Source organism: Aquila chrysaetos, chromosome 20 (genome assembly GCF_900496995.4).
Source record: "Aquila chrysaetos chrysaetos chromosome 20, bAquChr1.4, whole genome shotgun sequence".
Lineage (NCBI taxonomy): Eukaryota > Metazoa > Chordata > Aves > Accipitriformes > Accipitridae > Aquila > Aquila chrysaetos.
This window is the reverse complement of record NC_044023.1, coordinates 650,316-664,414: the sequence shown is the minus strand read 5'-3', so window position 1 is coordinate 664,414 and position 14,099 is coordinate 650,316. Positions and strand designations below refer to the sequence as shown.

The following is a 14,099-nucleotide window of genomic DNA, read 5'->3' as shown; positions in this document are numbered from 1 at the left end:
AGGAGCAGCCTTTTGCAGAAGAGATTATCTAAAGCTAGGCAGGCTTGGCAGATGTGGGGAGCAACCACCATCCAGGGTTTGCCACTATTTCTGCTCCTGATCTTTAATCCTGATACCAATCCTTATATTTAATCTGAATATTAATAGATTATTTTCAAAATACTTATCTGGAGATGGAGGCCCATTAGCTTCCCACAGCTATAGCTGGGGCCATGGAGTAGGCCAAGGGTCTGCAGGAGGAGCGAAGAGCGTCAGACATCAGAAAAACTGACGAAGGCTGCCCATGTTGAAGAAGACCCAGACCACAGGAGACCCAGCAAGGGATTTCCCTGAAGAAAGCAGCCTTTTAAACTTTTAGGGAATAAAAATCTCAGGTGAGGGCCCAGTGTTTTGTTGCCATGATCACTGGAATAGCGACTCATCCCTGGTGAAGCACGTCAGGGACGCGACACCTTTGTCCTCCGTACCCAGTGTGCTGGCAGCGCCGCCAGCGGCGTGCGGGACCAGCAGGCGAGGGAGGTGATTTCACAGCCAAGGGAAAGATGACAGCAACCAAAAAAGAAAATGAAAGGTGTAGCACTTGGTTGGAGCCCACATCTCCCACCCGTTAGGAAAGGGAAACAGATCTGCTCCCTCCTACAAGCAGAAAAGCCCAAGGCAAGCAACAATTTAGCGACAGCCTTTACCACTTCTCCAGCCCCTGCTCTCATGTAGGAGATCAGTCCCATTTCCTTAGACAGGGATAGGACAGGAGGCACCCCAGAGAAGCACAAAGCTAACACAAATATATGTATTTTGGCCCTGGGGCTTCAAAACTCTGAATTTACAAAGTGTTTGAATGGTTCCTTGCTTCAGGGCTCTTGAGCTTCAGCAATATATCTAACTCCACCTGTGCTCTCATCACCCTCGCTGATGGGCAAGAGAAGCCGAGGTGGAAAGGAAATAGGGAACAACGGCATCAAAATAAGATTTATTATTTAGAACTGAGATTTGGAAGAGACAGACATGGCAGATAACAATGAAACAATATGCCAGGCTCCAGCTGCGAGAAAGGATGGTACTGAAAGTCTTATGGGCAAATAGAAATTCCTATTTCTCTGGTATCAAAAACAAGAGTGAAAAGGTCAGAACATCATGGAACTGTCTAAGGGGGAAGCAACTGAGGTCCTTGGGTGCATAGCACAGCAGCAGAGGTTCAGAAGAGTTTGGGGCCCAACAGCAAGAGCAGCACTCTTTCCCACTCCTTAGGAACAGTGCTAAAACCCATCTTTCTAAAAAAAAAAATCGAGTAGTCCTTTATAATAAATGATTACTCATGAGATTATTGCTACAAACTACTTTGTACATCACCTCAACCCAGGAGACAGCTGAAACCCATCATCAGTGAATCAAGAAAAAGAAATCTCCAACTACATAATTTTAGCTTGTTGAAGGCACTTTGAAGTTTTAAAAATTGCTCCAATTACCGACTCATCTGTAGAAGGATTTTAGTCTTACATTTAAAATTAGAAGTGACTTGAGAACTGTATTTAACTCTGGCAAGAAAATGCGGCCAGTCTATAAGAAAAAGAAAGAGGTAAAAAGGGAAGTGACAAGTACAAACTTACTCGTCGGTGAAGTCTCTGTAGGTTTCTTTACTTGATTTAAGCAGATTTAAAATAGAGTATTATCTTTACAAAAGAACTGTGAGAAATTTAAATGGAATTGGAACTTATCTTCTTTGTACTAGAATCTGAATATGCGTGCCTAGCTTATCCTTTGGAAAATTACTTAAATTACAATTAACTGCATGAAACAAAAAGTATTTGAAGGAGTGCCTCCTCCTCCTCCCTCTTCTCCAGCCGCTGCTCACAGGAACCTGGCTCACAACAGAAGGGAACAATTTGGAACAAAATCCTTTTCCCCCAAAATAATTCTCCTTTATTTTTTTGCATAACATTTTTGTATTTCCAACTATAAATAAAAAAATGATTAGAAAGAAGTTACAAAATTGCGTTGAATGGACCAGAACGGCACAGAATTTCTCACACATGATAAATCACTTCCCATCTTCCTCTTCCTCCTCCTTAGCCGCGGCAGGGCCTCGCGCTTGGCACCGTAGCTGAGGGGGCCACGTGTCAGTCGCTGACGATCTCATTTTCAGAATCTAAAAAAAAAAAAATCCATATATGCATTTGACATATAGGAAAACCCAAAGAAAACCCAAAAGGGCCACATGAGATCGTGGACCCGGAGCGCGCGGAAGATGCTTCTACCAGCGCGTGCCGGCCGCTGCGCACGTTTTGGGTACCGCAGGGAAACAGAAACCGAAATCCTCTTTTAACACGTCATCCACGTTGTACTGAAAGCTTAGAAGCATAAACATATTTATGCTGGTGGCAGAATCTAAGCACCTTGTGGAGTCACTCAGACCCGAGTCCTGATTCCCACGGGGGAAGAGGTGGTCTCCTCAGAGGCAGAAATAGAGAAAGCCAGCAAAGATGCCCAGCGTCTGTCTCAGTTTATGGAGTAAGGAGGGGAGAGGGACGCGGTGCTGCGTGGCGGCTGCTGCGGGAGGATGCTGAAGGGATGGAGGGACCGCTGGGGCAAGTGGCGGGCACCGGCTCCCTGCGCCTGCGGGCTCGGCAGCACGGCCCAAGCTTGCCTCCCTCGCCTGATGGAAACAGAGCCAAGCCTGGGATCCCCCTCCCACCCGGGAAGCAGGGTGCCATACCCCACACCAGCAGAACGCTAGGTAGGGATGGACCCGTCAGCCTCCACCGCCCTTTGCAGACCGCAGGACAAGATGGCTGGCCGGACAGGAAAGGGTACAGAGACGCCGAGGGCTTGAAATGGCAGTACCAGAACAAAACGTAACGAAGGCACCGAGAGCACAGCACACGGCTGAAGCAGCAGCAACACAGGGTGCCACCACACGTCCCCCGCATCCCGCCGTACGTGCCCCACCGGCACGCATCGGCTGTGCCGGTGACATGCTCACAGTGACGTGCGCCAAAGCCCTTCACTCTACGGCACGGAAACATGCATGCTCTTACTGGATTTGCAAACATATATGGGTTTTATATAGCATACGGTTTGCTAGATGCTTTCAGAAAAAATGCAGTGGGTCTTTCAAAACAGCAGGGAAGGCGAGGGACATTGGGGGAAAGCGCACTGTGCAAACAGATGCCGTCTGTGTCTGGCATAGCTCCTGGTGGGTCTCTGTGTTTTAGGCTTTGCTTTTATCAAATGCAGTCCCAATTTTCTCCCTCCCGTATTTCTTGCTCTGCCTGCTCGTAGGAAGAATCGCTTTTAAAGGAAGTAAAAACATGTCTTGGTCGTAATTCCTCCCCGAGCTTCTGATCAACATCAGTTCTGCAGATCCACCTGAATCCACCACCGTTCTCAACATCTGCTCTCTATTGATAACCAGCATTTGGCACAGAAGTTCATCCAGGAAAACAAGACAAAATTAACTGACTTCAGGTAACAGGGAATAACGTTAAAACAGCAATGGGCCTGACTCCTGGTTACACCACAGGTGAGCCCTAAAGCCAAAACTAGAGCAAGCTCTCCAGGTGCCTTGGCTCTTCATACAAACCCTCGCAGATGCTTAGCCCACGTCCCGAGGACAACCCCTGGACTTCTTATTCTGAAGTCAGTCTGAACTTTGAAAGAATGAACAGGCAACAGCACCAGGGAGATCAGTGAACTCAGTTATACTCAAAATTTTCTTGGTGCTGGGAAGAACTGTGGGAAAAAAGGCAGTCATTGCACATCTTGTAGCTGTGACTAACAGTGAAAAAGATATTAGATATAGTCTATCTACCCTGATAAATAAAAACTGAATGCTGAGGAATTTTTTACCTTATTTGCAAAGTAAATAAAAAACCCAACAACACAAAAGTAAATACTTTTTTGGGGTATTTTATGTCAGACCTAAAGAACACCCATTTGAGAAGGACTGGCAGCTGGTTATTTCTTCTTAAATTTCCTAGGTTTTTACAAGGTGACAGAGACCTGGATATCTCAGAAAAAGTATGATAGACACAAAAAAGTCCCCAGAAGAGTGGCTCAGAAGGCTCTCACCACACCCATCCTGTCACCTGAAACTCCTTGAGAGCAATGTTGCCGTAGCTGCACTCAGTGGTGCCTCAATAATGAAAGGCAAAGTATGGGGATCTGCTCCTTTCTGAGGGGAAAGAAAAATCCTAACTTTTCCTCCTGCCTTGTTCATGTGCAACTACAACAACGTGCTAAATATACACTGTGAATCCATCCGGTGGCACTACATCAAAAGAAATTAATATAACTTCCCTTGCTCACCAGACTTTGAAAAACCAAGAACTTGTCACAAGAATTTCACTGTTACAACAGATACTTCATCAAAATAGTAGGTAGTCTTCTATGCATAGCTTCTCCACACGTACCAAGCAAAACTGAAAGCTTAATGAGGCTTTGCGTGTAAGACTGAAGGCTTGAATTACGCAGCCTCTAAACTCTTCATGTGAAAGTTATTTCAAGGGAGAAGTTTTATAGTCAAATATAGATCTAAGCGTATATAGCAACAATCTTGATAGAACACTACAACTGTCACCCTGAAAAAAAAAAAAGCAGAAAGGACCACATAATTTACAAAAGTTGCTGCCTCCTGGTATAAACCTGACTTTTAGATGAATCAGTTATAAGTAATCTATTTACCGACACAGCTAACGTCAGCATCACAGGACATCCAAATCCCTCTGAGCAACAAATTCTTTCATAACACAGAATTTGTAACCTGGCAGCTCCTAAAATCCATTTCATTATGTTGCACTTCTGGAGCCTATCTTCATTAATAAAAGAACCAGCACGGTCAGGGCTGGAACATCACCTTCCTGCTGCATCTGCAGGGATGGCTCCACAAACAGACCTACCTGAAAAAGCAAGTATCGCCCCAGTCAAAAGTCACCGACATGTATAAGTCACAATACAATTCCCATTTGATCAATGGTTCATTTGAGGAGCATATATATAGACAGGAAAATAATTGTATTTACCAGATTCCTTCAGAAGAAACACCACAAGGATCAGCACAACAGACAGCTTGCCCAAATACTCAACTGAAGCGCAGCCTGCCTAAGCGCCAGCCAACCACAGCCCAACACCACAAATTAAAGAAATGCTCCTCAAGGATTCAATCAATAATAAATAACCATAGCAAGAAATTCCACACGATTATAGTTTTGCTCTTTTATAAATTCAGTCCCATAGCAAGAGATTCATCCATCTGTGACAACGAAGAGCGCATGAACTCCCTGCTCGTATACTCTGCAGAGAGACCTTGCTCACGTTCAGCAACCACACACCTCTGCAGCACTGCCACCCTTCTCCACAAACATCACCAGGAATCGGGGACTGCAAAGGGCAGACAAGGAACCAGAGAATGCAAGGAAACCTTACAAAGCTATTAAACATAGTCATGAACTATTTAATTTGTGTCTTCCGCCTCCAAGCAAACGCTTTCAACAGCATCTGTTGAAAACTCAGGTGGGGGGTGGTCGGCAGCAAGGAAGAAAACTAGGTAGGTTTTTGCCATACTAGCTAACATCTGAGACATCAGTCTTACTCAAAAAGACTCGAACCCTCTGATTAACTGGGGGGGGGACAGGGAAAGCAATGCTGACGTCACATCACTTCAGAAGGGAGACTTCTGATTACAACTCTCCAAAGCCAACTTCCAAAGAACGTAGGAGGATGAATCGTTTTCCTACTCAAACATGCGCTAACTGAACAATATGGACACGGACCCACCAAGTGCTAAGTCCACGGGGCTTGTTTGGAAAAATTCTGAATGTTCTCAGAATTGAAAATAGCCCACAAGGGATCACCAAAAAAAGGGTGAAGGGAAAGAGCCACCACTGACAAAGCCAAGGTAAACTAATGACTGATTCAGAAGTATTAGTGATTTCCTTCCACAAATACCAAATGGCAAAACCTGCAACTTGATTAAGAAGTTCATTTCAGAAATACCGCCATTTAGCACAAGCGTGCCCTATTCCCCAACATGAATATCTCTGTAGGAGCAAAGAGACCGCCACATTTGGCCCATTCAATCCCTCATCTTGTCTTTGATACCAGCCAACGTCAAATATGTCAGGGAAAAGTAAAGAAGTTATACACTAGACAGCAAAAAAGGAGCACTTTGGAGATAGGTGTAAAGTAATAGTTTAGTAGTATTACCTCTTTAAAGTTGTGAAGACCAGAGTTAAACATGCAGAGAAACCGCAAGGGCCAATTTTACATCAGTCTTTTGAATGAAATCCGCATCAGGGAGGTTGAATCAGGATTTGCAGAAGAGCCTTAAACAACTCAAATGTTTCTCCCTACCATCTCCGGCTCCCCGCTTTGCATCCCTGCGGCAGACAAGCAGCGCCGGCGGCAGCGGCTCTCCTCCCTGCCCAGCCCAAGCAAGCCAGGGATGCAGTGGGAAAACAGGATGTGATTACACTTTTAGATACTCTGTCATGATGTACAGCCATCGGAAAGCCAAATTAATGGCATACGGGCAAACTTAATTTAGCTTTTCTGAACTACTGGGTGCATGACTTGGCAGTTTTAAAACATTCTTTCGGTATTTGTATTAAGTTTCTGTAACTTCTAAAAGACTGAAAATTGGGGGATCTGCGAGCTCCCTCATCGAAACCTCGTATTTAAAGCTGAGGATCCGTACTGACTTCACACACATCCTTGCAGAGCAGTGCTGGGAATGTTGCGAGACGGCAGAGCTACGGGACATGGCTGCGGGCCTGCAACCGGAGAGGTGGCAAATCCTTCCCAGCGGTTTGACCCCTGTTTGCTGCACATCAAAGCAATATTCAGAGTCAGGCATAAAATTAGTTCAGTTCTGGGATCTCCAGGGGAATGTCTTTTGGGGTACAGACCCCCCACCTCTGATGGTGTAGCACGGGCCCCTCAGGTCCCTCTCGCTCCTTTGCTCGCCTTTTGCTTAAGAAATTGTCCCATTTATTTCATCTCAAGTCATTGGCTTAATTGCTACCGAGGGTCAAAGTACCCTTTGACACGATCGGGGACAACAAAACGTAGCTTGAAGTCAATAGTCAGAAGAATTGCAGCCAAGACAGCTACAAGAAAGTTAAAATCATGAATACTGAAATGCAAACATCAACCTCTGAGCCATTATTTGGCCCCAATGCCAGCTAAAGATGCAATAGTTAGGAACACACCCACCAGAGATTTGGAAGCTGCATTTAAGCCTCGCTCACACAGGCTGTCCCCCCTGCCCGTCGCCGGCTCTGCCAGGGCACACAGCACATGCAACGCAGCCGCCGGCCTCGGAGAAGAGGACTCCCTGAGAGCTGCAGCACAGACCGCAGACTTTCAAACATACGCAGCACATACAGCAAAGCCGCACGGGTCAGATGCACGGGAAGACAGAAGCAGGAGTATCAAACCTCTTCCTGCATGTCCTTTCCTAATTTCTCCTGCAGCCTAACACTAACGATGGCAACCGCCAAGAGGGTGCTTGCACCGGGGCTGAACTTCGTATCTTCGCTTCCTCGCATTTAAATGATGCCAGGATCAAGTTAAAAGGGCTTCCCTAGCACTTTTCAGTGTAGGAGAGACACAGGCCACGTGCCTCTTTCACCACCTACCAAACTCTAACATCCTCACGTGTACCACCAGCAATACTGAAGATACTATCTGCTTAAAGGAACCCATTTAATGCTCCAGTCTGCAGCAGCGTAACACCAGAAATACCGCAGCGGGCAGGGGATTTCAAGCAATGTAACCTGCAAGGTGGCACTACACAACTTCTGGAGCACCGTTTCACTTCTACAGCTGCCAAGAGGTGGGACGTGTCAGTTATGGGCAGAACCTGAGGAACAGTGGAGGCATCACATCTGCTCCTTCTACGCAAGTCAAGGGATAAGAGTCTGGAAAACAAATGTAGAGTTACCTGGAACAGCTGGGAATTGACACAATTCTACATTTTAGAAAAACACTGGGTTTTTCACACAATTTTCAAGCACAAAATGTTTATTTTTCTTCTTTTTAATCTATACAATTTCTTGGGGCTTTTAGTGCCACTGACTTCGTCAGTATACAAGGGATGGACTATACAACAGGCAATAGCGACATAAACTGTAAGATTCAGTGCAAGCCGAAGGAAAACTGGTATGAGAACATATTTTCCATGTTTGCTCATGAAGCATACAGACATGAATCTAAAAAACCCAAACAAATTAAAGATACATGTTACAGAGAACAGAAATCTCTTACTACAGTAAGTATTTTGCCCAGGCAGAAGACTCTGCATAATTGTCTATAAAATTCAATTCTAACTGAATTGATGGAATAATATATTCAAAGGGTACAAACAAAATAATTTAGACAGATATAATGCTCAAAGTACAATAGAACTATACAATTCACAGCTTGGCAGCACAAGACATCTCTGCCCTTCAGCAGACAGTATAAAATGTCATCGCAGTAGAGATACAGAGCAACGTGCCTTCAGATGTGACCACATGGTCTGTGACCTGTGCCTGTAACGCTCTCCCTTAGCGCTTTCGAGGGAAAGGAGACTTACCATCAGCGAATCAGTTTTAGTGGTTATCTTGTGCCTTTAGACTGAGAGGTGCAGGCGGAGACTCTATGCACGGTAAAACTGGCAAAAAGCAACTTTCAAACAGGAGAGAGGTGTCCATACCACCTAGAGCGCAAACTTAATTAAAACTAAAATAAAAATTTAAAAAATAAGAATTTTCAAACAAAAGATGGTGAGACTCCAAAACTGAAGTATCAGATACGAAAAAGAAGAGCTTCACATTTTTATTCTGTTTTAGCGTGAATACTGCTAGCACGTCAGTGGCAAAACACCATTCTTAACCTTGGTGGCCAAACCGAGGTCAGAATACGCGCAAGTGCTGTACTTACACAGTTCTTACAGTAACCTGGAGATACGTTCTCCTACAATCAAGATTTCAGTTAGATTTCTTCACTTACAAAACATGCATGAATTTGTAATTTAACTAAATTATAAAAGCCCAGTAGGGGAAAGAAAACGTAATCCAATTCGCCGCTGATCCGGAAGAAAACAGTATTTGCCTGCCTGTCACAGAAATAAGTTGCCATCTACAACACCTTACCAAAGACTGGGGAACAGAATGAATTGCACTGCCCGAAGCTATTACCTGTCCTTATATACAAGTTACTTGGACCACTCTGTAAATGCTCCTATTTTAAAATATGTGCATTTCACTACTCCTTGTACAAACACAAACAATTTTTTGATCGGCATCTCAAACAAATCTCACCTCACAACTATTATTTTTTTTAAAAGCTTCAGAAATGAAGATTCAACCCATGAATTAAAATAAAAGCATTTACAGCAGAATGAAACTGATGAAGAACATTGACTGTAAACCTTCAATATTTTTGCAAATAAAAAGAACTTCAACTCACAAGCAGATTGTAAATAAAATACACCTTTCAAATAATTTTACATCTCTTTCCAGCTGGAACTGAAAAGCTGAAATTCAAGGCACTGTACTCCTGCAGGGGTTAGTACAATTTTCTAGTCATCAATTCAAGTACATCGACTTTAAGGATCGCAAGTGTAAAACATCAGAACGCAACAGAATAAAGTGTCTTCAGCAACGAAACATAAGCAAATATTGCCGGAACAGACAAACTATCTCGTGTGAAACCACCTCACAGTGATTGCTGGATGCGGCGTATGGCTGTGTATGCTAGCAGGCCTGACGCGGACCCCCGCCTCGTCCAACGCGTACGGCATCTACAGGTCAAACGCTCCAGGTGACGCCGCCGGAATCACCGCTACCCGTGGCGAGGCAACCGAGCTACGTCATTCGCAGGCGCGGGCCGGGCGGCTCGGCCGCGGGTCGCGGCAGCGGCAGCGGGTACGCGCGCAGGCAGGTTCTGCCGAGAGGCGAGAACCGTGCCGCGCTTGGACCTCCGACAAGCCCCGGCCGCGCGGCCGGCCCCGGCCACTGCACTCCGAAAACGGGTGTCGGGAAAACTCCTCCGTACTGACAAAGAGGCATCACATAAGGCGTCACTGCGCCAGAGAGGGCAGGCCCTGGCATAGGCACTGGCAGGGACGGTGAAACTCCAGGAGCTAACGCGGCGGGCGCGGGGCAAGACGCTGGAACGACGCACTTTTTCCCCAATCCCGTTCTTACCGAATTAACCTACAAAAAGAAAAATACAAAAAGCGTCGCTATTAAGCTCCTCCTTCCCCACCTGCCGCGGGCAGCGCTGGCGTGCCGAGACACGCGTGTCCGCGCCGGCGCTGCTCCCCCCAGCGGCACGGCCCCCGCCGCCGGCGGCATCCCTGCCCCGCGCGTGGGAACCCGCGAGCCCGGCGGGGAGCGCGGCGGTGGCACGGCGTCCTCGGAGCTTGGGGCCTGGGTTTTTCTTCTGGTTTTTTGTTTGTTTGTTTTTTAAAGACAAAAAAAATTGGAAATCAATAGGAAAGGTTGATACAGGGAGGAGGGGAAAGCTGCCGGAATATAGTCTTACCATTTAAGCAGGCAGGAAGCATCACCGAACAAGGGAGAACGGAACGCCACAAAAAGCCATGAAAAACCTCAAACGTCCCAAGGAACTTAAGTATCTTTTATGCTCGGTCTTGTGCATAAAAAGCAAATAAATTAACTAAATGCAGAACTAACCCAAATCTCGTATTCTTACAGCCAGCCACAGAACACGTTTTAAAAATTCCAGCACGTATTTCTGTTAAGAAGTTGTTTTATCTGCCCTCACTGAACTAAGGGCTGTGAAGAACAGAAAGAGATTTGCCGCGGTGGTTAAATACCCAGCACAGGTGGTGGCTGAGACCAGGCGAGGTAAAACCAGCAAGGACACAGCAGGAGCTGCTCCTGCCTCGGGGGCTGCCAGAACCAATTCCAGTTATTTTTCTAAAATTCTATTAACATCCACTTCAATTATTCAGTTTTTGCATGTGAGGGGCAGAGAAAGAGCTCTCCTTCCTAAATACAGGGATGGCAGAGCTTCCCAAATTATACGCTCCATCATGCGCAATGCCACGGAAACAATTGTTATCCAAAATGCTGCCTGCTCTCTGCGCATGGTGTTTGCAGCATTTCATTACGTTTTTAATTTCACAGAATTTACAACTCTGGGCCGTGGTTCCCACCAAGCCAGCACCTATTCATGGCATAAGAGAAAAAAAAAGGTATTATTTAAGTCTGGGATCCTCCCATTAATTTGATATTTCACATTAAATTGATAAAATTGGTATGAAGGTGAAATTTCAGCAGAAAAAAAATGAATATATGTATAAGACTGTGTGGTATGCTTACTTTAAGTTTCTGATTTTCGTCTTTCTTCTCAATAAAAAACAAAAATGGCAATGTCATTCTGGGATTTACTGCTCTGGGGCAGTGCTGTGCTCCAAAGCAAATTTTAGAAAAAATACCGAAATATCCAAAATCCTTCTTCACTTCCCTGTCTCTAGTTCTGAAACCTGAATCTGATGGTAAGCATCAGACTAAGAGAAATAGCTGTTTTGGTATAATGAATTTAACATTATTAATGTATAAAAATCCACCAAAATTAACAGGAGAAGCCAGAGAACAATAAACAGAGGAACTGAGGACTTGTTTTTAAGACCTGAAGACTTCTGTAAGCTATTATTAGACACTTGTTTTAACATCCTCAAAATAATGGTTTCCACCAAACTAGACAACTGTAAGTGGATGACAACAGATGCACGTAAATGTGAGCAACAGATTATACAGTAGCACTGAAAATGTAAGGTGACATTTTAGCAAGCGGTCCTAATTAAAAATTCTAACTTGAAAAAGCTTATTTTAAAATACCGAGAATCTACTTCTACCCGATTCATGCTTCTTGACTATTTCATTCTCAGCTAAATTACTTAGAAAAGCAGCAGCTGTATTTAAGGCTATGTACGTGCAACCCAGAATAAAACTCCGTCATGCTCCAAAACCAACCATTACACATACTTATTAAAACTTGTTAATGTCATGACAAATGCACATTAATGATTTAAGGTTGCTTCCTCTACCTTCATCGCATGCTTCAAGGGAGCAAAACACACACTTTAAGAGGCAACAAGACATCTCGCTCTTGCACCTTCCCCTGGATAGAAGTCTCTTGGTCAAAGCCATTTTTTAACCATCATCTTTTAACCAGCTATGATGACTCAACACCAATGGAGGCCAAAACAACCCATTTCTTCCTGCACGTAGGTGCCAACTGAAACATCAAAATCAACGTGCACCAGAATAGTCCTCAAAACAGCACAAGGAGATAGGAAAGCCATGAGACTACAAGTCATAAGATTCAAGGGGAAGCAGACGGACATTCACGCAGTGATGGACAAGGTGTGTACTTGCAATGGGGTCAAAGTCACAGCTGTAAAGAGAACTAGCTGGGCATTTCAATCAACCAGGCTGGTATTTTAACGGAGGTACACCGAAGGAAGCCCCCGAGCTGCATGGCACGGCCGGGTGCCTTGTCAATGGTAAGGGTGTTTCACCCCGAGCACAAGCCCGACAGCTGCCAGGGGGTTGAAGCTCACAAGTGAAGCTGTGAGCCCGTAAGTTCTCCCGTCACTCACGAGCTGGCTAATTCTGTGCTGAAAGGACACGTTTGTTATCTGTAGCTCCCTGCTTGCCCAGGTGACCTCTCCTCTTAGCTATTACCTTGTCATTTTTGCAGGTTTGTTCAAAAGGTGCCAGTTCTGGCACAAGCTGTTGATTCCAAAATGTGCATCAGCTACAGCACACTAAAAGTTAGCGGTGACAAGGCTTCAGTTTCCAGTGCATCTTCTGGGCTTTTGTATTCTACCCACAGCTTGAAGATATGGGTGTGTGAATTGTTTCTTTTATACTGAAGTTATCTTAGGAATTGGAAACAAGCGGTACAATATCAGACCCCTGTATCCAGCTCAAGCAACCAATGTTTAGAGATCGCTGAAATACAAAAGATCTTTATAGCCATAGCCTGCAGTCATATAGAAGTGTTTGGGGTTTATTTAAAATATGCTAATCCTCCTGCAGGAGTGTAAAGCAGAAGTGGTCTTTTCCCTTCCTAATTCAACTTTAGATGATACAACACTAGTAATGAGGAATGCAACTGATTATATGGACTTAGCCAACTATGGATGGCATTACTTCATTTTTAATATTACAATATTCATTTATTTCTGTTTGTTCTGCTGCCTGTCTACGGCCTAGTAAAGTCAGCTGCCCTGGCCTTTAGCAGGCTGATAAGGTAGACACAGTCTCAAACTTAATGAATTTAACAAATGCACTGCAAAATTTATGTCTGTCATCACCATGTAAAAAAGTCTGTCTGCTACAGATATTTAATAGGGATTTTTTTTTTTTTTTTTTTTTTTTTTTTGGAACGGAGTCTGGGTTGACATCCTGATATGTATCCTATATTACATGGGAAGGAAGTGAAATTCCCTCCTTCCTCTTTCCCTTTGCATCTCAATTAGCCTCCCCTATTAAAGCAGTATACTTACTGAACGAACACCTATGGCGGCATCTCTGCCTGCTGCCTTTGTACCTCCGCTCACGCCGCCTCCCCTCCTGCACTTGCCAAACGCTCCCTGCGCTAATAAACCTCTGCCCTGAGGGCTTGTACAAGTCCCTGCTGGGTAAGAGCCACCTCTGGCTCCTGCTTCCCCAAATGCCTGCCTTCTGCTGCCAGTCTTTCCCTTGCTGCCATTTATTCCTGTTCCCCCAAATAATCACACATACTCATTCAGAAAACAAGAATAATATATACACAAAGAAGAATATGCACAAAAACATATGTAAAAATGAAACAAACCCCACTGGACAAAAGCTATGGTAGTTCAGAAGAAAAAAAATAAATTGTTCTTTGGACTTTTTAATTCTCTACTTTGTTCTCATGCTTTACCAAGCAAGCTCTGAAGTGCCACATCAGCCATATTCATAGCTACAGTACTGTGAAAGTATATAGCTAAGAGTTGGTTTGACTTATAAACATTATAAAGTATTTATGTTTTTATATTAGAACAGATGAAACTGGGTAATTCTGCTGTGAAAGCTGGCCGTAACTATCACAACCCA

General features: G+C 44.5%; 1 protein-coding gene across 16 annotated transcripts in view; it reads right to left on the bottom strand.

Moving 5' to 3' along the window:
* Window positions 1–958: 958 nt before the first annotated feature.
* WNK2 (WNK lysine deficient protein kinase 2) overlaps window positions 959–14,099 on the bottom strand; it is a 118,081-nt gene continuing 104,940 nt past the window's right edge. For 12 of the 16 annotated variants that reach the window (XM_030043461.2, XM_030043448.2, XM_030043454.2 and 9 more), the window contains one exon: window positions 8,002–10,196. In XM_030043461.2, coding sequence (XP_029899321.1) covers window positions 9,846–10,196 — 351 coding nt within the window. In that variant the 3' untranslated portion in view covers window positions 8,002–9,845. Of the gene's footprint in view, window positions 2,147–8,001; window positions 10,197–14,099 lie in introns of those variants that run through there. The other 4 variants (XM_030043463.2, XM_030043458.2, XM_030043460.2 and 1 more) reach the window with 2 other exon arrangements.